This window comes from Cygnus olor, chromosome 5, assembly GCF_009769625.2.
Source record: "Cygnus olor isolate bCygOlo1 chromosome 5, bCygOlo1.pri.v2, whole genome shotgun sequence".
NCBI lineage: Eukaryota > Metazoa > Chordata > Aves > Anseriformes > Anatidae > Cygnus > Cygnus olor.
In genome coordinates this window covers 17,469,059-17,494,978 of record NC_049173.1, presented here as the reverse complement: position 1 = coordinate 17,494,978, position 25,920 = coordinate 17,469,059, and the positions used below count along the sequence as shown (strand labels likewise).

The following is a 25,920-nucleotide window of genomic DNA, read 5'->3' as shown; positions in this document are numbered from 1 at the left end:
TTTTAACCTTTCAGTGCTCCTGCTGGGCCCAAGTACAGGCTCTTAAAATACTTGAAGTTTCACATCTGTAGGACAAAGCAGATCTCTCCTGCATGCTTCTGACCTACTCCTACTTCAAAGTGTAGGAGTCGAATCACCCAGTCAGATCTGATGCTTGTTGTCCGGCACATGTTTAGATCCAAGCCTGAAGGTGCTATTTGAGTCTTTAGGTGCTATTTGTACTTCTTGGTTTGTACTCACTCTAAGATATAAGATTATTTTTGTACTTTTATAATTGTTCTTTTTATACTTCTAAATTTATTAATTCCATTTAGCACATATAACAGTTGTCTGAAGAACAATATTCACTGACTGGCATATTTTAAGCTAGAAAGACTAGAGAAATTGAACAGATAAAAGGTTTAACATAAAGAGAAAGCTCATGAAAGGAGTAGAACTGAGTACACAATACAGGGAGTAAAAACCTTTTTTTTTCATTAAAAAAAAACTGCATAACATACTTAACCCAAATGTACCCTGGAAGAACAGGGATTGTTTTGTTGTGTGTTTTTTGTTGTTGTTTGCTTGTTTATTTATTTTTTTTTTTAAGTATACTGATAGCATGACACCATAGGCACATTCACACATTTTTCTCTCAAAAAAAAAAAACAAAAAAAAAAACCAAGCTCCTGACAGTGCTGGAGACTGGTAATAGTTCACACTGATCCAAAAACTATCAGTTTTTCTTAGAAACTTGTTCAGATTGTCTTAGAAACTTGTTCAGATACTTCTCCCTCCTGCCATAAAGTTGTGCACAATGTAACTACCAATAAACGTCCTGGGTTATTACCTACAAAACTGCCTTCATCCAAGTACCACCTGCGTAACATTCAGATACTCTGCTTAATTTTTAACTCTTCTCTGTCAGAGTTCCCAGCATGACTTCAAGAGTCAGGGGAACATGGGGCATGCAGATCACCAGCCATCCAAAGGGAATATCCATGCTGCCATTTACACCGTGCACAATTCTGGCAAGAATCTCTCCTAGGGGAAACTAAGGTTGAACCATTCATAATGACACGATAAACTTCTCTGCATTACTTTGCACAAACTTTGAAGCCATCACAGTGGTTAACCACACAATTTAGGACAAAACCAAAATGCCTTCCTGTTTCTGAGCACCATGACCTGGAGAAGAAAATTGGCTAACTGATGATCTAAACCTTTATTACAGTTGTCATTCCAACCCAGCTGTAGAACCTGATCTACCAAAAGCTGCTGTTCATTCCCTGGTCTTTAGCAAGACTTACAAAAGGGAAGTACTTCCAAGACGGAAATTCCACCAACAGATTTTTGCTCTGACAGGACTGGCCAACAACGGGATGGGCTTACCATCCTCCAGATCAGCATGGTTAGGCTTTAACAGCTGTAGAGACAACAACATTCAGTTGGCATCTGGATCTGGAAATCTCTGATGAGTTCTGAGCAGTCTTCCAGAAAATAGCTTGCTTGTATTTTTTTCCTCACTGCATTCACAGAATGATCTTCTCTTCTAGGTCTTTTCTACATCCAAGATCAGAACACTACATATTTGATATTGGGTAAAATAAATCATTACAAATGTTCAGCTTGCCTTTTGATGAACTTCTGCCGCAAGGTTTTCCACTTCACTGATGTGAATAAAAATTTTTAGAGATGAGCACACTTGCAAGAAATAAATCTTCACAATAATCAAAAATTATCAAAATTTGATAATTAACATATAATGAGTTAAGGAAATCAGTATTGGACATGTACATACTGCTACCTTCACAATTTGAAAATGGCACCATTTCCCTCCAAGAAAAAAGTTGGCAGTTAAGTAGTTGAGGACTTCAAGTTAAGTTTGTAGAGTCTTAGGTACCTTCCTCAAAAGCAATGCTTCGCAACCAGAACGTCCTGTATATTACGGTGAGGCAAAGAGCTCTCAGTATTCCATTCTTCCATTTCTCTTCCTCTTCCCCCTCCCTGCCCACACTGAAACATGAAATAGCATGCCCTATTCCACTTACTGCAAATTACACAGCTTGCTCCTTTATAACCAGCTGTCAGAATTCCTCACCGATGTATTTCTTGCCATTACAGCTTCAGAGATAAAGGTAGAAATTATGGAGGATCTCTTCTATTGGGACTCTAGCAAAAGACAGCTTTTTTTTTTTTCCTGATGGGAAATAAAAGAAACTTGAAGCTTTCATTCTCTACAGGTTAAAGAGATAAATACAATAAAGATATTTGGAAGCAATAAAAGTTTATGCAGTAGCACCTCAACGATAAGATTGCCAAGGTTGAAAGCCAATGCTGGGCTTTTATTTGTTTTTGTAATACAGATGTAAGGTAAGATTAAAGTCCTCTTTCTTCTCACTTTGGTATTAGCTTGCAACAGATCTGAAGTTTTCCTCTCAGTCTGACAGTCTTTAACATCAAACCACGTGAACTGCCATGGCTGCATACTGATAGACTGACATGGCAATTTATATTAAATAGCACAGTATTAACATTTGAACTTTAAAGCAGCAGGGCTATAGCACCTTGAGTTTTGATTTACACAATGACTGTACAATGAACTTAGCAGCAGACAGTGGAATCCTGTTCCCTCAGTTATGCACAGCTTCAAGAGAAGTAACTATTATGCACAGCTGAGCTATATATTTAAAGGATAAGAAATCATTAAGGAGACATCTGAGAAAAGCTTTGAAGTCACTGCTTCTGTGAATTAATTTAGTTTCTCTTCCCCACTCTATATTGATTTTAAAGGAAAAAAAAAAGATAACTACTGCTATTAATGAGTATGTTCCTTCACACAATACAATGGTACTCCAATCTCCTAGTCACCTGTCAACATAACTTGCAGCAAACCTTCAGCATTTCCTTTCTTCATATCAGTTTTTAAATATAACTGTTTTTTAACTCCTTTCCTCCTTACTTTGCTGTAATTCCAAAAAACTAGTTTACACTTGAAAGCTATTTTATCATGGCTGAATGTGTCACATACAAAATCACACCCATAACTGATATAAAATGTACTAGGGTAAATGTAGTTATGGACTGCAAGTATAATATATATATACACACATACATACACAACACGTGTGTGTGTGTGTGTGTGTGTGTGTGTGTGTGTAAAAATAAACTAGCTGAAGATAGTGATTACCTTTCCCAGCAGACTACTTTTGGTCGTTCACAAGGCCCTATCCTAAATCCTTAGGTGTTCTCTTTCTTATGAAGATAGGCCTTCATTCACAACCATACTAAGAGAATTATGCATTTTAAATGAAAAAAAAAGAAAAAAAGAAATTCAGATGAACATAAATGAGATACCAACATTAAGATTTTCTGAAGCTTGATTTGTTGACAAGAGTAAAACTATATCCGTATTAAGAAAAATGCAGCAAGTTTGCAATCAGTTTGTAGTTTCATCTGTGATAGGTTTTTAAACAGCTCCTTAGCAATTAAAGAGCTCTCTTTTTTTCTGCTTCACTGCTGACATTTCAAGAGAAGCAGACCTCTGCATGACTCTTTTTTAATACAGCCAGATCAGTTGCCAATTTTAAGAAGTGATTTTGTGTGTGAATAGTATGGATTCCTTTCTACCTCTGAATAAAATATTAGTTTTTAAAAATCATAGGATTAGAGTATACTAGGTTTTGCAGTGTTTCATTGCTACTTCTACTCTGAAATCAATTAATCTCTTTTATTCTCAGTGCTAAACACAATGCCTCAACTAAGTTGACAACACTTTTATTTCTCCCTACCTCCACTAGCTGAGTGGTGATATCAACACAAGAACCAAGAAAAAAGTGGAGCAGGTGCCAAGAAGAAAGGACCAGAAATGGCTCTATGAGTGACAGGAAACTGTCAGACAAGCCCGTACCATCACATCTCACTTACTATAGGTTCCCAGACAGCTAGAAACTTCCTTTTCCACCACAAAGAACATGAAGGCCATCAGAAAATGTGGGTTTTATTCAAATTTACGTTATTCAGGGTGTCTTACATTTCTCTGCTCTTGTTGCTTCCAGGCACAACAAACAAGACTGCTCCAGATGCTTTATGTAATTAAGAGCATTGCTTCTTTTCCTTGTACACACTACTGGAATCATCCTGATTCCTAAACCTCCTCTTCTACACAGGTGTTCTGAACTCCCAGTATCTACTGGACAAGTGATATATAAAAATGAGAGATGGCAGGGAAGAGCTACTAAACAGCTCCGTATTTGTTCTTTTTTACAGAACCCAGTGCCTTGTGGGTCGAAGTAGCAAACTCAGAAGTGTTTCCCGCAGGTAGACTCAAGGCACTTACATCTCTCTACAGCAAAAGCAGCCACACTACATGCTGTTCTGTCAATCCAGAATATTTGGTCAAATATCCCATCTGAAGGAAGAGAATTCAATGTACTGCAATGTAAGAAAACAGTGATGAGAAAGACTGCTGTATATGGGGAAAAAGACTACAGACAATTATCTTGGAAAAAATACTTGGAACGATACCTGATAAGAAAAAAATTCACCTTAAGACCAAAATATCATATATAGACACACGTGTTTAGATACACATACATATACTCACAGACCTGCAGTTACAAAATTTGTATTTCAAAAAGCATTACGAAGAAATAGCTTTGCCAATGTAATACCTAGTACGTCTAAGATTGGATTAATATAAATAATCATACTAATTACTTAAGTCTTTACTGGTAAGAAATTTCATCTTTCAAAGAAATCTACCTACAATATTGCTGACTGCATTACATATGACAGTATATGACAGTAATAGAGATATCATTACTAGACATTAAAGTTGTTAGTCTCATAGCAGCACCATGAATGAAATCTAATTTGAGTATAAATAAATTACAGTTTAATGCCTTTTCACCAGGGCAATATAAAGTAATAATAGTCCTAAAGAAAATTAGCTTGTAGATTTCAGATTTGAAATACTGGTATAAGTATGAAAACTTTGGTCCTTGGTTTTTATATACCTTGAGTGCCAGGCTGTGCAACAGATTAAGCTGACACAGAACAACTTTCTGCCAAGAGCAACTAACCTCCTGCATCTGAACAAAAAGTGAACCCACTCTTGAGCTGCCTAGATTGGAAATCCAGCTTTATCAAGGTAAACGGCAATCAGTTGTTGTTTAGGTACAGATGCCTATCTATAAATTCAAGCAGCTTAGTGTCCAACATACCTCCTCAAGAGGTCTGATACCTGGAGGCAGTATAAAGTCAGAGGTGATAATGTTTCAGCTATCCCATGCAGCTGGTTCAAAGCAAATGCAAGACAACACCTAATGTACTTACCCAGGCCAAAAAGAATTATCCTGTTTTTAACCCAGGCCAAAAAGAATTATCCTGTTTTAAAATTTTTATTTAATAACTACCGTTAGACCACAAAGAGGAAACAGAAATATTCTGGAGAAAAAGTTGTCCTTGATGCAAGTGGTGTATACAAATAATTTTAGCTTCAAAACCGTCTCTCAAAACCTGTGTGAGAAAAAAACACCTGACAATATAGCCATCATCTCCAGCATTTATCTTGTGTGAACGTTCCTTTTTCTCATTTCATCAGTTTGTCAGGCATCAGCTTAAACTTCCCAAGAGGGAAACAAATGATTATGTGTTATATTTAAAAAGTCATTTCAGATGGGTCACAATATTCCAAAACTATTTGGTAGCCAAAGGTTTCTTACACTTGAATGAAATCAAATCCCAAAATCACTTTTTTGTTGTCCTCGCTATGAGGATAATAAATTCCAAGAACTCCTCCAAGTGCAAACTTTAAAAACAACCTTCTCTTCCCACCCCAATTTACTTGTACTGTCTGCATAACAAGTATTGTGGATTGTTTTTTGTATTTACAGCAAGTTTATTGGGGAGAGGGAAAGTATTCTTTTACAAATGAGCCATGTTCACTATTGAGATCACTTCCAAAGAGAGCATTCAGAAAGCAAACCTGAATATATTACATTGACAATTATTTTTCAATATTTTAACATCGGCCACTTAAAATTGGTTGTGTTATTAGCACATATATTGATCTTTAAATATACTACTTCTACATAAACAGTGCAAATCTCAATATTCACATCAACCTGAAATTAATGCTGCAATTACTGTTGACATTCACATCAAGAAAGTAGTAAACTATTTCACATGAGCAATTCCAAAACTTCAGAATGCCATTATTAATATTAAAGAAACACAGAACAAACATGTTGGGCTTTAAAGCCTTGTTTTGATACACACAATCCCTGTAAACATGGATGTATTGTATTTGTCAATACTGATATCTGATGTAATTCTATAAATAAAACCACTGATATAAACAATTCCTATAACCTTTTTGCATAGGGTTTGGATTAGTTTCCTTCAACGTAGAACAAGCTGTTAACAAATCCCCACGTCAATTAGTCTTCCATCACACAAATTTAGGCATCTGATTAACTTTACACAAGGACTCTCTTTGCCTTCAGTGGAAACTTACAAGTGTAAGCATTTGCAAAACTGGAGTCTTCTTTAGCACTTAAGTTATCTCTAGTCATTGAGAATACGAGCAATAAAAGAGCTCTCCATAAATTTATAAAATATGCTGATTTAAAAGTTTATGCTGATGTTTCTGTAAGTCACATTTATGATTCCAAACAGTTATGTACATACTATACTATCACAGTAGGAAATACTTCACTGTAGAACACCACAGTGAACAAGTTGTGAAGCACAGTGTTCAATATAATTTCCCTTTAGTATTCCCAGTGCATAAGTTGTTAACATCTACACTACACAAGGTGCCCAGGTCTAGTATTTGTTATATACAATGTAAAAGCAAGATAGAAAGAGCTTTGCAGTTTAAGTAAGGAATGAAAACAGCGGATAATATACAGGGATTCACTCCTGCAAAGTACAGAATTCTCCTTCACAATGACCACAACCACCAAATAAGGTAGATTTCAGGTCATTCAACCACATAAAACAGTGCTCAGCACCTTGTAGGAAGAGAAATCTGAGTGCACTTTATTATAAAACATCTCATTTTGATGTTATAAAGTGCAAAAAAGAAAACATATTCTAGTATTTTACAGTCACTATTAAACTGCTGTATTTGCACAATGCAAAATTCAAATAACTTGGTATATATTTGTATGGACCCTATAACAGATGTTGAAACTGGAGTTTTTGTATCTTTAAAAAAATCTCAGTATTTTAAAGTTATCGTGTAAATATAAAAAGAAATATAAATTATAGTTAATTCTTGAAATAGATATTTTAACACGTGACCATTTTCCAACATTCAATATGAAATTTCACTTTCTATCATTACATTTTAGAATCTGTAAAACATTTTAAAAGTCAATAACTTCAAAAAGTAGAAATAAAAATTACTGTATCACAGTACTAGACACCTCACCTTATCAGACATCTTTACCCTAGGTGGTTTTTTAAAATTAAATAAATAAAAAAAATCTAAGACTTATATTCTCAGTCGTTTTAAAACAAGATATATGGAGTAACTTTTTAAAACAACATAGAGTTGCGTAACACTTCATTTTGTTTTTAAAATTCAAATAAATGGGATAGAATGTGATCACAAATTTAAGAGGCTTTAAAGTACTATACTGCTTTGGTGCATTGTACCAATGATTCCTTACGTGCAGGAAGAATCAAATGCTGTGACATTCTTCACACAGCTGGGCAAAAGTTGAAGATCCAAGAGTTCTATATGTTTTACAGAGTTTTCCTTTCTTTCAACAGTGGGGAAGAAACCGGGACAAAGATTCTGACACTGAGAAACAGTTTTCCTCCAAGCTGTACCAACAGCAGCATAGCTCTTTAACATGAGCTTGACTGCACACTAGTAATTTATCCCTAAGAGAATACAATGTTGATTGTATAATAGCATTAGACCATATCCAGTGATACCAAACTTAATGCTAAAAAAATGTACTGAAATACAAAGCTAAAAAGGTATGATTGAAATACATTTTTCAAGCGACAGACATTTCTGTAGCCTGTAAGCCACAGGGAGGAGGGGTGGGAGAAGACCAATAAAGGTACTACCAAGTTTTATAACTGTGTAAATCTTCAGGACAAGATATTCTCTGCTTTTCAGTCAGGAGAACTGGAAGATGGTTTCTGGGTTATTGCTGTCTGTAGGGTTTGTTTGGCTGCAGTGGTCTTTGTAGGTGTAGTTTTACCATGAGAATGAGAGGAAGAAGAATGTGAACTTTCACTGGAGCTGCTACGTGTCTCTGTGCTTGTACTTGTTTTTTTTCATTTTCCTTCTCTTTGCAAGAGGTGCCTTGTCAACATTCTGGAGACAAAATCCTTCCCTTTTGTACTTGTTAAAGGCCTGTTTAAAAATAAAAGGTAATTCTAAGCTTTTTAAGAGGTTTAAGACATTTAATGGCTCATAGGTTATCATGAATGCTCTATGGTAAGTTATGAGATACGCTGTCATTTCTTGACAGATTCCTACTAACTATTATTTTAGCTATAACAATAATTTTACTGGCCTTTTTATGTATTTAAGAGCCAATTCATCATTATCTGTATTTGAATAATACATAACATTGTTAACTTCTTCCCGTCTTGTTCTTTTACATGTAAAAGTATTTTTACCACTTAAACTGCATTAAGACTACATTTTTTCAGAAAATGCACTTATTTTAATAACACTTTTTCCATTTAGCCTAAATAATTTTGCTATATTGGGACCTCTCAAAAATATTATTTTCCTTTTCTCTTCTTGGTAATATGCGTATACAAGTATTCAGCACAAATATGCTCAGTTTCAGTTTATTTTCTGTAGAAGGAATTATGAGAATCAATACTATGTTTGTTTAATACAGTTGCAATTCAAACTTTTTAAAATAAATATATATTGATAGGTAAGCAAGGCTACTAAAAAGATATCCATGATATTAAAAATATGAAATAGATTATATTCAAGAAATATGACATTGACTTTGTAACCACAAGGACAAAACTTCCAAGAGGGACTTACGTTAACTAGATAGTTTCTTCTCTTTTCTACAAAAGCTGGAAGACCTTTTAATACATTTCTCTAAGAAATAGAGAGTATTTATATAGATATTTCATGAACAGCTGTCTCTCAATCCCCAAAACCTCATAGTATAAATGTCCCCAAGAAATTTATCTTGCCTCATCATTCATGTTTTCACTGTACTCACTCATAAATGTTTGGAGAAGACAAAAAAATGCAGTTATAAGCAATCACTGAATTATAAAGACAAATACATATCTTTAATTAAGAAAAAAAACATACCAAACAACACAGTACTAAATTTAAGGACACGACGTAAGATTTCCTAGAACTTACATGAAAAGTGGCTTTGACGTATGTATGCACAGCAGCCCCTGAAGAGCCTAAGTTATCAGGAGTCATTAGAGGATTGGATGACAGCTGGCTACCATCCTGAAGCCATTCATTGTATCTCAGGTGGACATCTTAATTCTTTTGTTTGGATCCACTGTTAGAAGTCCTAATAGAAATACATTACATTTTCTTCATTTGTGAACTATTTATCCCCTTTTAACAGATAATGTGTGACTTTGATAATGAAGTCACGACAACACCTATCCTAGATATGCCAATATTTATCCTAGATAACGTTCACAGAATGTTAAACTATCATCCATTCCAGAAGAATCATTAAATGCAAGAAATCGCTCCTGGATTGATAACTCACGTGAACTCAGAACTACGAAGGGATTTGTTCACTTAGAACCTGCCTAGGATGAAATTCAAGACAGTAACCCTCAGAATCTCTGCATGATCCACTTAGGTCTGAATCTGGAGAAAAAAATCTGCAGAAAAAAATCCTTCCAAGCCTGCTTCTATACAAATTCAGAACTTCACCTTAGTAGAATTAAGAATGGTGTCTACCTCATGTCTAAACCTAATTAGATGCCCAAAATGCTGAAGGGGAACATAAAGCCCATCAATTGCGAGCAAAGCAGCTCAGCAATACAGAAGCCTTAGTACACTCATATAAAAACACAGTCCAAAGAAAAGACAATAGCAATGCATTCATTTCCTGAAAAAGCTAAGCTTTTAAAACATTTTAAAACATTGTGGTTTACAAAACCAAAAATAAAAGAAAAAAAAAAAAAATTTCTGCTTTTTAAACATGTTTTAAAGTGACTTCACTCCCTTTAAAGCTCCTTAGTTACTTCCAACCCCAAGAAATGCAAATGCTAAGCTATCAGCATAGGGGTAAGTACATAGCTCAAGCTGTGAGTACTATTCTGTCAGGTGAGGCAGAGCATCCAGATACTGTACAGCTCTCTAAAACTTATATTTGCAGCTAGAAATAGAAGATGCATGAAGAATTTAAATACATACCTTGAATTAATTCCTTGGCCTCCTCAGAAACATTTTTCCAAGCTTCTCCTTCAAATGAAAATTCTCCCTTTTTAATTTTCTTCATAATTTCCAATGCACTAGTACATGTCAAACTTTTGTCTTGAGACTGAAATGGTACCTGTCCTGATAGCATTGTATACTGTCATGAGAACAAAATAATATTAACAAACACCATATGTTTATTGACAACCCTAAATATGCAGTTGCTGTTGTCTGTACAGCATCACCAGTGCTGTACAATAAAACTTTGACTATCACATCTTCAAGGCTATAAAAAACTTAAAACAAGCAAGACTTTCTCTGGAGCCCTTGTTAGAAAAAGCAATCATAAGTTTCAGGAAACTATAATCAAAACATGATGGTATTTCTACCCAGGTTACTTTTATAGAAAATAATTTTCCTGTAAATCAGGATGCAGACTGACTCCTTCTCTGAACTGAAAATCTCAGAAGGTTATATGGATGCCTGCAAAATCTCCTAACAAGAATATTTCTAAGAACCAGACTGTTTTTCCATACACAGAAATGTTGAATTTAATCTACTGTTTAGGAAAAAAACAAAACAACAAAAAAACTCCACCCCTTGAAAATATCTGTCTTTGGAACCTATTATTTGTGCAGCAGTATCTTCATCTCACTCAAATGCATCATCTATCCAATTCAATTCTGAAACTGCATCAAGTCCTTTGCATTTCAATAAAAAGTAAACACATACAATAACATTATAATTTTAAAAACCCAATCACTTACCAGAATGACCCCCAAACTCCATAGGTCACAGGATTCATCATAACCATTGTGATTCAAGAGCTCTGGGGCAGCATAATGTAGAGTAAAACATGGAGTCTTCAAAGGCTGATTATCAGGCGGTTTTAAACGAGCAAAACCAAAATCAATTATTTTTATTTCTGAATTATCGCTTTCATCTGTAAACAATAAATTCTGAAAAGCAAATACAAAATCAATACTAGCACTGGTTAGAAAATTGTTTAGAACACAACAGTTACTTCTATTCTACATCTATTACTAAAAAAAATTCTCATTATGTAAATAGGCACTGGGAAACACTGGAAAAAATGGAAAAGTACAAATAATGGTACTCTGGGATATAAGAAAATGCAATGTGTAGATTTGCCTGCTGTGTATCTGCAAGTTAGAATAGTTCTGCCTGGGAGTATTAATGAAATGAGTATTTAGTAGAGACCAATGGGAAAAATAATTTGTGGAACACCGACAAGAAAAAAAAGCAATGACACACACTAAACAGTCATGAAGTATCAAAGACAAAAGCTTGAAATGAACAATCATCTCTTCCACAGACAAAAAGAAATTTTCTTAAGCTTCCACTTCCTTCTGGCATATTGTGAATGACAGCTTTCTTGTAAGTGGAATTCTTGTTACATGCCTTGTCTTGGGACTGAATGGTCTTTGGTCCTCAGGTGGTAACGTGCTTAAGTCATATTGCCACAAGAGCACAGAAATCCAAAATAATAATTTGAAAACAAAGGACGGAGGACTAGAAAGTGCACCAATTGCTCAGTTGTGTATCAACAGCTGTCTGGCATGGATCTCAAAGGCAACAGAGATATGTTTTCTGCGAGACTTGGGATCAATGCCATTTAAGCACAGAAGGTCACAGAGCAGAGCAACCTCAAACCAAGCCTACTCCTCACACCAAGGTAATGAAACTTTGGTACGGCTGGTCCTGAGAATTTCAGCCTAACAGCTGGAATGTGGCATCTCAGACTTGAAGAAAGACAAACTGTCAGTTCAAAAGAGTATTTAAGGCAATCTATTCTTTATTCTGTGTATATTTCTCAAGAAAGATACAAGAGCGAAGCTAAGTCTTAGGGAAACCATCTGAGGCCAAGATGAAGTTACTGATTTCTACTTCCCATCGAACTGCTGAGAGAGGAGAGAGAGCAAAAATTTGCTGTTACCTTCACTGTTTGATGTATGCAATGCTAGGGAAAGTCTCGGTATGAGAAATCCTACAGCCCTATGTAATTCTGTAATACAAAAATGAATGACTGAACACAAAATAATTAATTTCAAACTCTCTATGAAGGGAAAAAATTGATTGCTAGACTGCAAGCAGATCAATAAGGAAAACCTGAGATTATTCATTATGTATAAGAGGTAACAGTTGCTATAAAACAGTATTTTTCATTCCGTACTGTTGTTATAGGTTAATTCACAATCGGAAAAGTCAATTTTCCATACTAAAATGTTGTGCAAAAATGTACCTGAAGGTAGACAGCAAAAATATCAAGACAATGAGGATAGGTAATTAATACAATTATCTTTTTTTCAATGGTGATGGTATATAGCCAATAAGCAAATGAAGAATTTCAATAACATTGTTTTACAAAGACCCCAGTTCTTGAGCTGAAAATGAAATTGGTTATGTATAGAAAGAAACTTACAGTCCAAATGTCCTAATTTGGGTTGACTGTTTATTGATTAAGTAAATATAGCATGTTTCTCAAACCCCACACTTAAAGCTATAGTCCATATATCGTTTAAGGATATGTAAACATTAGATCTGTCTTGATGTATTTTTTCTAATATCTTTGGAGCCCAACTCACAGATCAATGATAACTTCACAGAAGCAATCCCAAATTCCTCTACTGACCATTCCTCCAAACGGTCACATACGCTGTATGAATTCTTTTTTCTGTGAATTCCCTGATTTTTTTTTCCTATCCAGTACATTTCAACAAGAGCAACATAATTTTCCATATATCTTTAACAGAAAGATGCACTAACCGCATCTATATTGGGAAGCCTGCATATCCCATACTAAGTTCATGTCTGAATCTAAAATAGTAACTTTCAAAACAACAAGCAGGAAGTAGACAGGCTGGTTGAGTCCAGCTCTGTGGAGGCAATGCATCCTGCAAGTTGTTGCTAAATAACCCTTCATTACTTTGACTTCCCAGGCTTCTGTTCTTTAACATGATGTAGAATTGAAGACTGCCTAATTTATGATGCAGCTGAAACCCTGCTTTACAGAACCTGGCCTTTCAAGCTGGCAATACCAGTAAAATTAGGAGATGAGAAAAAGCATTTTTATTTTTTGTCCATTTAGCAATGACTTGTTTCAAAAGCTGTTTAGTTTTCTTTATGGTGTGAGCAAAGAAATTCTTTCTAAGAGTCGTGTTTTCAACTGACACAATAGAATTTCATAGTAGCCCTTTTTATTTCATTGCTTACGTATTACACAGACTCCACTAGAGAGATACCTTCAAACACACAGGTTTTGGACTGATTTTCAAAAAACACTAATACCAACATCTAGAAGCTTTCTTTACATGTTGATTTTGAATTACTATAAGAGAGGCAAGTTTGTAATATACCAGAAGGTATGTTACAAAAGGATGAAACATCAGTAGTAATGGTGGATCATTTTAAAAGGCAGATACAAAAGAAGTAGTTATTTCCTGAGGTATTACAATATCAATACAATATCATCCTTACTGGACAAACTAACATGAATCTACACCATTCCTGGACTAAAGAAACCTAACACCTATCTAAGACCACTGGTGGCAAAGAAAAACAGTAGAAGGAGCAAATGCTGGCTCCAAGAAGCAGAACAAAGCCAGTGGTCAATTGTACTATAGTAAACTGAATTGTCTGGAAGGCAAGATGCTGCAGCACAATAAAAATACTATGAAAGCTCATAACAATTAATTACTGAAAAATACATATTAAATAATATAATTTTTTTCTTTTGAGAAACTGCTTAATTCACTGAACTCAAATCACACATCTCCATTAGTTGGCTGTGTTAGTTTTTGGTTCATGTTGTACTTAAGTGGGAGGACATGATGGGACAAGGGTCTTGTAGGTGCATCCAAAAGAAGCCGCAACAAGGGAATTAAGATCAAACAGAAGGTAGAAATGTGCAGACAAAGCAATCAACCACCCTAGCTCATCTTGTGAACTGCTTTATACTGTAAGTATATACTTACTACTAGTAAAAACTGTCCACAAATAAAGAATGTTTTCAAACACGTTCCAGTGTTAATTGTTTACAAAATTTAAAATGCTTTGTAACAGTTACCTTTATTATGAACAGAAGAATACCTACAGAATTTGCTAAGTAAAACCAATAACGTTTTATTTAAAAAATAAAAATCAAAAGTAGAAAAGTGTAATGACTTAAGGCCGAAACGTGTAAGAAAGTCACTATACCTCTGGTTTCAGATCTCTGTGGACTACTCCTACATCGTGCATATGGCTCACTGCTGAAACAAGTCTGCGCATAATATGACTGGCTTCTGTCTCACTGAAATGCTGCTTCTTCTGAATACGTTCAAGCAATTCTCCTCCCTTCAGCAATTCCATTACTAGAAAAGTGTGAAGCTAGAACAATAAAGAAAAACTTGGGATGTTAGAAATTCACACATTAGCACACATCAACTGCAATTCAAATGTCTTGCTATTAAACAAAGCAGACTTCTCAGAAGACTTTATGAGGAATGGAAAGTGGAGTTAGCATTCTCAAAAGGCACGCGATCATCACTAGCATTTCCTTCCCCTAAATGACAGTAAAAAGTGTAATATTTGCAAGCCAAGGAAAAAAAGCTCTGGGAAGAGGTCAAGAAATTATTTCAAAAAAAAAACCCTTCATGAACAGAAGGTGCACAGTATTTATATATTAAAGAATAGAAAGATAGCTCTGTATACAGAAAGCAGCAAGACTACTAATACATAATTTGATCAGACTGATACTAGAGCAAGAAAAAAAAATGGAACTTTCTCAGACAAACTGCAGAAGTGTCAAAACTAAAAAATTCTGATCAGTTCTGGGCTTCAGAATATTGTGCACCTGAGTAATCAGGATGATAACATATGGAAACTACCATGAGCAAATAAAAATACAATGGTTTGCTGGTTGAGAGTAGCCTATTTAGTTTCAGAACAACCTGAACTTTTTTTTTAAATGTGTTATGAAGTATAGCTGTTTTATCCAAACACACGTGAAAAAAGTTCCTTATCCTACACACATGTACTTGCACTATACTACTAAGTAAATGCCAAAAAAAAAAAGGCTTCCTTATCATTAAAGATTATACTGCAGATTTCCAAATTACTTCACAAATATTTTAAGATTCATGACGACCTCGAGGGAAAGTGAGTAGGTATCTCAGTTTTATAGATACGGAAACAGCGCCAAGAATATATTGTAGGATGATTAACTATGTTGACCAATGACAGAATCAGAGAGAATCCATGACTAAATCTTTCAAATACATTTTTGATGCGCAAAAGTAAATGACAGTTCCCTTGAATGAAGAACTGTTGCTTCATCTTTGGAATTAGACAAAACTAGGAAAAAGATACCTACACAATAACAGTATGCTTAACTCCTAGAAGTACTTGGGAAATCACAAGCAATGTGTTTGGCAAATAGTGATTATAGTTTCTTCACAATACCTGGTCATGATAATTTCATGTAACTTCACTACATTGGGGTGTCCTTCGCAGAGTTTCAGAGCTGTTATTTCTCTCTGGGTGTTGGCTTCCATTCTGGAAAAATTGAGCAAACATTTTGTACCAATTTTACTGAGCAAATTGCACATTCAAAGTGTTACACCTATTTAATTGTTTGCAATCCAGATTTTGAACATTACACTGCTTGAACGCAATTAAAACCATATTCAACGTAAGCAGAGCAAAATTCTCCGCATAACCCTGCAAGTTAGGGCATAAGAAAAACCACACCCAAATCAGACAATGTTTTGATGCAACTGTAACTTACTACAGCAAAAGCAAAATGTCCCCCCAGGGCAATTTGACTTCACCTCTGTTCCTACAAATGTGTTAGCTCAGCTATATCCTGAAGATTCAAATTATTGGCGCAACACTTTCCATTCTTACAGAAGACTAATACTGCCACAGTTCTATGGAAACTATGAGTTCCTACCAGGAAAAAAGCAGTATCACCATCTATATAGGAACCGTGTTATACATATGAAACCCTAAATAGGTGGATTGAAAAATCTAAAATGGAACAGATAAGAGACTTGCTCCAAAGCAAAAATCTATTCACAATTCTTTTTTAGGTACTTAAATATCTATAGCCCCCCAAAAAAATAATGTGGTGAACTTTATAAAAACTACATGAATGGTGACTGAGGAGAATGATTTGTTTTCCTCTAATAAATACGTTGATTTAGTTTGGACCAAGAATGCATGAAAATTTTTGCCAAAACTCTTTCCTACTAAGTAAGAAAGGCTAATCTTGTACTGATTAGGAGAATGGGTTTATGGATAGCACAGACAGAATCTCTCTCACCACATGTTCTGCATTTCTGGTTTCATAAAAATTGTTTTTCTAATTCAGACCAGAACTGTGATGAGAATTTTGTACAAGAAAAATGTGTTTTTTTGCAGACTTCATATAATCCAGGAGTGAACTAAGCTGTTCCTCTGTTGATTTTGTTGCTTAAACTTAAAGTGATTTCAGGTCCTAAAGAAAATCAAAAACTGTCTCAGATAATCTTTCCCTCCTAGAGAAAATACTATGAGAGGGTGGACTAGCAAACAGATAAAAAAAAGGCTTAATATCATGAACATAAACCTTTGAAATTTGTGCCTAGACTTTTCTGAGCATCTCTCCTCTATAAATAGTTACCACCTCAGATTTGTAGACAGACAATATTATGAAAAATCAACAGGAGCTCTGAAACAGTAACTCAAGCAAGTGTACAGGAATCCATTGTTTCATGGGGGTTCAAAAAAACAGAAAAAAAATAAAATAAAATTGTTGGATGGAGGCAGATCCAGCAGTACTAACAAAGCAAAAACACAGAGGAACTCTTGATCTTAGCTTTCATCCCAAGTACCATGAAAAGGTTTGCCTATGTGCAGGATTCAATTTTCTGGTATCTTTAATGGGTAGGATTAAAAGACTGTCTGACTGAGGCAAAGAAGTTAGTAAAAACCTTGCTTTTCCTATTAGAAAGAATTATTAATGTGGTCCTCAGAGCAGTATTATTTACTGTTTAACAGCTTCTTATTCCATGCTGGTTTGTGCCAACTTATTCAGTGTGTAGGTTTATTGCTACCCCTAAATACTACATAAACATGCTCTGAGTCACTCACAGCCTTCAGTCCTGAAAAAGTCTTTGTACGCAGACCACTTCCTACCTTCATTTAGCCTGGTCCACCAAGATGAAGGAGAAAGAGCAAAAGAGCCTGTGAGTAGTATCACTTATGAATGCCATTCCTAAAAGCTCAGGTCTTGGGAGAAGTCAATACTAGTTATCTAGAAACAATAAATCCATTATTTAAGATGGATTTCTCCTTAAGATGAGATGGGAATACTGATCAGCAGCTCCGCGTGCGCCACAGAAAGAAAAAATCTGAATGTAGACACAAGGCAGAGATTCGGATTAAAATACCTAATGTAGGTGTCTACTGCATACTGATTGTCTAAGGTCCCAATGTAATGAGTGAAATTCTGATTAATGAAGTTGACAGGGTGAATAAAATATGTACCTAGAATGGGATTCAGTTACCTAAGCATAGGAGAGCCTGGAAGACATCAGCCATGAAGACATCTACATAAAGGTATAGTAGCAGTCACCAGACTGATGCAAACTGGAGGACTCATAGGACACCAATGGATGCTAAAATGGCACTAAATTGATGCCTGTGTTTACGTAACTGAATCCCACTGCTAGTGCCTGGTCATTTGAGTCTCTCTGTAGGTTCCACTAATACTTTTGACTATTGTCACCATAAATCACAGAAGACCTTAGAAAGCAGGCTTTACACACTTATCCCATTCAAAAGCATGTGAACAAACGCTTAAGACTGGTGGACAGTTACTTCTAGGCTCTGGAAAAACAGAGGTACAGCCAAATGTCTTGGAGGAAGAGACCCCTGTGAAATATCATTCTGATGGTAGAACATTTACGTTTTTCCCTTCCCTTTTCTGCCAGTACTGTACAACATGCTAGGGACATATTTAATAATGAATACTGAGCAAAATGAAGCTAAAAATCCATCCAATCCTCAAAGAACCCTTTGTCTTTATTTTTCTCTGGACAGAAACTGCCACAAGAATCTATTCTGGAAGAGTACCAGATGGTCCCCCTGAGCAAAGTGAGACAGCTGCCTCTCCATTGTGGTGTTCTCTTCAGAACATCCAGGAAACGGATGTAATGTAAAACTCAATGGTCTAATTACATTTTACACACACACACGTGCGCATGTGCACCCATACACACACACACATTAATTAGACCCAAGGGAAACCAAACTACAGATACTTCTTAAAAGCCATGGCCTGGACAATCAGTTGGACTGCCTAGAAAAGGGAATTAGCACAAACCTACATTCAGTTTATTTAGGTCTAAAGACAAGAGGAACTTACACCTTACTCTGGTTTGGAGCAAAACTGGGGAAAACACAGGTAGAATACAACTACGAACCAGAAAAGCCCTCTTCTTCTCATGTCCTCCCCAACAAAAAAATAACATTTTATTTCAAAAGGCTCTCAAAATTTTTAAAGGTTACTACTATATGTTTCTCTAGATTCTTCAGAATGGATATTTTAAGATTATTTTTCCACCTTCAAAAATGTAGCGAGCATTATTCTAATCCATGGGTGACAGTAAGCAAAGAAATATTTTTATGGTCTTATAGAATATACCTTTTGCTAATTATTTTTACTGCATACTCTTGGCTAGTTTTCTTGTGTAAGCACTTTCGACAAATGGAAAAACTTCCTTCTCCCAATGGTTTCTCTTTCAGATCCAGTTCATAATGTTGAAAAAATGGAGAGTCCTGTTAGGAAACTGTCTGTATTTAGTTCTGCAGAATACTTTTAGTATACACAGTCAAAGACAAAGAGTAAAGTTTTGTGAGAATTTTTCATCTACATTTAAAATTGTAAAAGAGCTCTCTTTTTGATAAAATATAATCTTAATTTCTATTTAATAAAATGCATAAACTTTATTTTAACAATCAAAGACTATATCTTTAAATTAAAAAACAGTCACTAAACAAAGTATTACTACTACAATAGCTTAAGGTACAAAATATTCAGACAAACAGGATCAAAGATGGTCGTACATACATTTATTCACAAAACTATGTGCTCGTTTGAAGACATCACAATAGTGTCTGTTCTTACAAGGATTCACACAACTATATGTACTTTTGGGCAAATACCTCATAGAAGGAATTCTGACACAATTAAAGTAGTTTCAAAAACATCTACAATGGTTAGATGAATAAGAACTATCAGGAGTCAAATTACTACTATTATTATATTTCAGTCTTCAGGAAAACTAGACAACCATCTCATCTTTCAGACTAAACTTCAACCATTTCTTAATAGTACCACATGCAATTATATGCTTGGATCATCTGAGGAGCCATTACAGAGAACAGATAAATGCATAATGACTATTTTGTAATCTGTAGCATAGCTTGTGATTGCTGCTTTGAAAGTTATGCAGTTCCAAGTTAACCAAATTAATTTAGCTCTTGATATTATTATTACCTTCATCATAGCACTTCTGGCAATAGTTGTGGTTCCAGGTCTTTCATCCCCAACATAAAACTGAACAGGATCTACTGTAGCTGCATTGCGTTTAAACAAAATAGAAGGTGCAACGAAAGAATATCCCTATTAAATCAGAGACATCAGAAAAGGACAGAGTTTGAAATTGTTGCACAAATGATAATACTGCGTATAAAACACTAGAGGCTTCCAAAGACTTTTAAAAGAAATCATAATGGTCGTAACGTAATACAGAAAATGTAATTGGCTAATTGATGGGTAGCTATTACTGTGTTCAATGTGAACAGATGTCTTTCTGGAAGTGGTAGTATGATTCTCCACAGTTGTAGACAAAATAGTAACAATACAAAATTTCAAGGAAATAATGCTAAAGATCTGGCTCGGTTTCAGTTCTTTTGCAGTAGCGATAAAGGCTCATAATTCATACCAGCTGGCTTCCCAGAACACCTACAAGTTAAGATGTGAAACAGTTTTTATGCTGTGATATAAGCAACAAACCATCTTAAACAGTAAAACAAAATAAGTTTCACATCAGCGATTTGCCCAGTTTAGGCACAACAAGAACAGCTGTGACTTCCACTGCAGGATGAGTCAGATAGTATTATGACATGCATAAAGGCTTCCTATAGTCAGTACAAATCTTAAAACCTCCAAATATGATGCTGTATTCCTGTACACCGAGCATTAAGTTGCTAAAAAAGCCAATAAAAAACAATGAAGCACAAGGTAGGGGAGGAGAGAAAACACTCTGAACTGCTGTTCACTTCTGCAGTTTTGGTTCCAAGTTTAAGGCTGCACTTGAACGGTTTGACATCTGATTTGACATCCATACTCTGCAGAGCAAGTAAGGATCATTCTTTAGCAGCATGAAGGAGGTGGTGAGGAAAGCTTTGTTTCTGATCTGCATTTAGTAGTCTAGTAATTAAAGCACTTATAAAGGAAGTCAAAGACCTACTTTCAATTCTGCAGTTAGCTCACAGTTCCCAGAGTACCTCAACTAGAGGATAATATGGACATAGGCAAACTGCACGCTGTTGCTGAGGCTGGTAGCCCAGGTTGATGGAGGCAAGATGACAAGACTCTTAAGGTAAGGAGAATCAATAAAGGACAGACTGACTTTAGTCCAGGCAGGACATTCAGCTGGGAATGGAGAGACGTGAAATTTTATGTTTGCACTACAACTGTTTCCAGCTTTCTAATTTTGCAGTCATTGAACAAACAGACTTGAGAACTGAGACTGGAAATTACACAGATAATTCCCAACAATTTAGAAGGTGGGAAAAACATTCAGCTATATACTCGGAATTGTTTAATACCTGTTTTGCTTTTTTTTTTTTTAATTAGTATGAATTCTTAAAATACCTGAAATATTCTTTCCGAAGTCTGAGGGGTTGCTGCAGGAGAATACGTTGGATCCATTTCTGTAAACTCTTCTGCAAAGTTACTGACATCTAATTCATCTCTGATTACTGGTTTAAATGGAGCTGATACTTTTTTGGCAGCTAAATCATCCCAGTTTATATTCTAAACCAAAATAAGAAAATAAGTTTGAATCAAATAGATATCATGCTCAAAGAGATTAAATTTCTCCAAAATTAACCACCTTATTTGCAATTATTTCTGCAAAATACAAGGGTAAATACAACTCTTTATGAGTCTTATGAATGTGAATACCTTTCCGCAAGAGTAATTAAGTACTTCAGAGGATCATTCTTTTTGTATTTTAATAAAGCAGTCTATAGATATCCTAAGAGATATCAATAAAAAAAATGAACATGAATATTATTATTTTAATATAATGGTGGTGATCTCAGACTATGCTTCACTATAAACTTGGTAAGAAAGCTCAAGGAAACATTTTTACAGCAGTGATTCAAGAAAATCTGGAGCATGAGAGGAGGGTTTTCTTTGTTTTAAAACTGTTTTTCTTCCTGATGGAAGATATTGATTGGTGGAAGGAATTAAAAACTATGGTAACAAAGCAAGCTATTTTGCCAGAAATCTTTGCTGTGGAAATCCAAACCCCCTGAGGTGGAGATTCCAATACTGTAATTCTCATAAAGAAATCAATTCAGCCAAAGAACATAATTGACATACACCAGAGGGATATAAATACTCAAACCATCCCAGCTGAAAGTAGGGGTTGGTAAGACAAGAACATTACAGATCAGGAAAAAAAAAAAAAAACACACCACACTCAACCCTGAAAAATCTCTCCCATAAAAAAAGACAGAAATAATACTAAACACATTTCAAATGTAAGAGTCTCTATGCCTAAAAGCTCATCTTTTTTTTTTCCCCCCATCAGTCTAATTCCATTGAAGGTAGAAGATTCCACCTTTCCCTACGAATCTATTTTTCTTCTGTCAACAACAAAGTACTTGTGATACTAACACTATAGTGTATATCACAAATGAGTCTTACCTAAGATGTCAGAGACTAAGTTTCAACATTCACCAACATATTTGGGCAATTTTTTCTTGCCAAAAGGTTGGTAAGAAAAGGCATGATCAAATTTATATCAAATTCTCATAAAAAGAATACGAAGAAATTTAACAATGGAGATGAGCCAAATAACTGCTGTGACTATCCTTACAGTTCTTCCTTTATTTCTGAGGAAAACCACTTATATTCTTGTAAGCCATACTGCACGTATACCGTATCTTCAACTTCTCATTCCTGATACCTATCCTTATTTACTAATCTCAGCTTCCAGAGCCCTGAGATCCTCTGGATTCGATTCTTACTTAAATACATGGCTAAAGAGGGAGCACAGATATGGTGGTCATTAGAAGATGGCCCTATTACTATAAATGAATGGAACTGAAATGAAGTCAAGAATAGGAAGTGCTATATGAGGAAAATATGTATCTTCCAAACAAACACTGAATAAAGAAAGCTAACTCTATGGATATTTGTCAGACCCTCTATAAAAGGAAGGAAATACAGAAGACCTGAGAAGAAATTCAGATGTTAAAAAGCCAAGATACTGCGCATGCTAAATGTTATGATAATTACATTGAGTATACTTATTTGAAAGGTCTAATTTATAATACCAATTTTAAATACTCCAAAATTGACAGTACTTAGAAATATAATTAACTTCAGAAGCAACACAACACTTAAGTTTCTTCAAAAAGGCACAATTTTAACAGCAATGTATAGAACAATACAGCTGTTGGACACAAATACTTTTTTCATCATTGTTTAAATCCAAATGTTAACACACTGAAATCTGCATAGAATTAAAAGCAACTAAACAAGACTAAAAGTTAAATTAAGCAAACGAAAACACAGAAGAGGGCTTTATCACCAATGGTGAAATTAATCAATGGTCAAATTCACTAGTAATATTAATGCAATCTTTCTTTTAAAAAAACAGTACACAACATATAAATTAAGAGTTTTTCCATTAAACCTTCTGGTTTAACTAGCACAGCTTTTGGCTGCTTCAAATAGGTGTTAGAAAAACACAGAAGAAATTAAAAAGCTACTAAGCCCTTGCTGTAGCATGCACAAAAACCATACACACAGTACATGGATATTCTTATTAACTTCAATGGAATTCTTCAAGCAACTAATACACCTGTAAGCTACTCTGTTACCAAAACAATGGAATTTCTTTAGACTTGGATTTCAAAGAAATTAACATAGAATAAGTGGTATTTGGGGAAATTTCTTTTTTCTTTACCTGGAAAAAGGGATGCTGTTTGATTTCATCAGCATCAGTTGGACCACAACCTAATCTCTTCTTGGGTCTTTCATCAAAAGACGCTGAATTATATCCTTAGACAGTGCACTCATTTCTTGTGGATAAGGTGGCTCACTTTTTAATATTCTCCTATAAAACAAACAAAATAACATTTATTTGGTAATTACTTAATGTGTTAAACGTTAAATCTAAGAGTTACCATACTAATGACAGTGCTTAACCTTCCATTGTCTATGGTACCTGGAGACAGAAGGATGGCAAATGTGAACCAACTATCTTTTTATTTTTTTTAAGGAATATCTGAGGAAAAACAGACATGTAAATTAGATAGATAAATCAGGCGCTACAGAAGGTCAAATTCACTGACACATGGCCAAGCACCAACAGAAAGAAGTCAGCATGGTTTCTGTAAAGGAAAGTTCTTCCACACAGACTCTTTAGGAGTTCTTATGAGGCGTTAAACAAGAAGTAGGCAAGAGTGATTTGATATCAATCACCATTTGGATTTACAAAAGGTTTTTAGTAAAGTAACTCAGTTTTTTAAGGAAATTAAGGGGCTATGTGGTAAGAACAGCCCTAGCATAGATAATAATTGGTTCAAAGGCATAGAACAGAGGATCAGAGTAAATGCTCAGTTCTTGCAACAGAAAGAATTACAAGTAGATGTTATTTTAGGGGTCTTGTACCGGGACCTGTGCCGTTGAACAGGCTCCTAGCTGACCTGGGAAGGAAGGTGAGCAATGAGTAGCATAAGCAGAAATTGCCTCCTAAATTCCTGAAGAGCAAGGACAGATGATGAAGAACTACAGGAGGTTCCCATGAAGCAAGGCAATCAAAATGACAGCTAATTTTTGGTTTACGTAAGAGACTTACTCCATGAGACAAAAACAATCCTAGCTTCCTACATACATTATTGTTACTAGCCAAAAGAAAACATATAGCTACAACAGACAGCTCCATAAAAACATCAACTTGATGCTTGACAGCAGTCAAAACCACAATTCCAATGTTACAAATTATTAGAAAATCAAGAGAACAAACAGAAAACACACTTATGGCATGTAAGGTTTGTCCACACTTTGTATACTGTGTGCAGTACCTCCAGCCTCCTCTTGAAAGGATGCACTATGACTGAAAAGGTTTTAGAGATGAGTAACAAAATTAATAAGAGATACAGAATGCGTTTCATATGAAGAACTACAAAGGAGACTAGGACACAGTAGGCAGCAATTTCCCATGCTGTTGCAAGGTTGCAAGTAAGCTGCTTTTCACAGAGTCACAGAATATTCGAAGTTCGAAGGGACCTCCAAGAATTATGGAGTCCAACTGCTGGCTCCACACAGGACTACCTAAAAATTAAGCAGTATGTCTGACAGTGCTATCCAAACACTTCTGGAGCTCCGGCAGGCTTGGTGCTGTGACCACTTCCCTGGGGATCCTGTCCCAGTGCCCAAATACATGCTAGTGACATTCCTTCAGAAACATTTTTGAAGTTGACTGGTACTATAAAATAACAGTGATGCTCTGAACCAGTTCATAGGATTACACTACAAAAGTAGCGAAGAACGATACCAATTGCTTTAGAAGTTCCAGGAACTACTTACAGTTACAGAATTTACATATGTGAAGCTGTATACACATTAATTAGCACAGAAAGCAAGCTGCCAGAAAAGAAAGACCATATGGGATCAACACGTAAGAAAGCAGACATTGGTGAAGACTAATCATATAGCTTGATTAACTAAAGGGAGACCAATTAGTCTGGCTTTAGTGAAGTGCTGTACTGAAAGGTAAGTCATTGGAGGGTGTAGCAGTAGCCCATAAAGTGTTCTGACAAGGAAGCCCAGTATATCAAGGTCCTTGCTAGGATGTCTGCGCTTCTGAAAGGGAGATATGGCCTTTTGCATCAACCTTCATTTTCTTTTCTGAATCACTTCCATCCTCTTTTTCACTTCTTACTTAAGCAGTCCACTAACAGTAGGCAAAGGAAGCAGGAGCAATTAAATATTCCAAGTGGCTACTGTGGTCAAAGCTGCTGGAGGACTACTATGCTGTACCTTGTGCTCCTCCTAGACCAGTATGTTCCCTCTGAATTGGGATGAGGTGAGATTAGCCCTGCTGATGGGAGCACTCTGGCTGTACTGAAAGCACTTGCATAGGGCAAGGAGCTTATCACTTTAAAGTCCTGGATCACTTCCAGGTGCCCAAAGATGATTACTACTTGGTCATCTTATCCTTCTCTATGGCAGACTGCAGAACTAA

General features: G+C 35.5%; 1 protein-coding gene across 1 annotated transcript in view; it reads right to left on the bottom strand.

The window, feature by feature from the left end:
- Window positions 1–5,860: 5,860 nt before the first annotated feature.
- Window positions 5,861–25,920, bottom strand: part of RPS6KA5 (ribosomal protein S6 kinase A5) — a 77,498-nt gene continuing 57,438 nt past the window's right edge. The window contains 15 exon segments of the mRNA XM_040557991.1: window positions 5,861–8,182; window positions 8,185–8,283; window positions 8,285–8,362; window positions 9,353–9,474; window positions 9,477–9,515; window positions 10,379–10,538; window positions 11,149–11,340; window positions 14,600–14,770; window positions 15,845–15,858; window positions 15,861–15,937; window positions 19,071–19,204; window positions 19,926–20,051; window positions 21,309–21,470; window positions 23,638–23,699; window positions 23,702–23,787. Coding sequence (XP_040413925.1) covers window positions 8,123–8,182; window positions 8,185–8,283; window positions 8,285–8,362; window positions 9,353–9,474; window positions 9,477–9,515; window positions 10,379–10,538; window positions 11,149–11,340; window positions 14,600–14,770; window positions 15,845–15,858; window positions 15,861–15,937; window positions 19,071–19,204; window positions 19,926–20,051; window positions 21,309–21,470; window positions 23,638–23,699; window positions 23,702–23,787 — 1,582 coding nt within the window. The 3' untranslated portion in view covers window positions 5,861–8,122.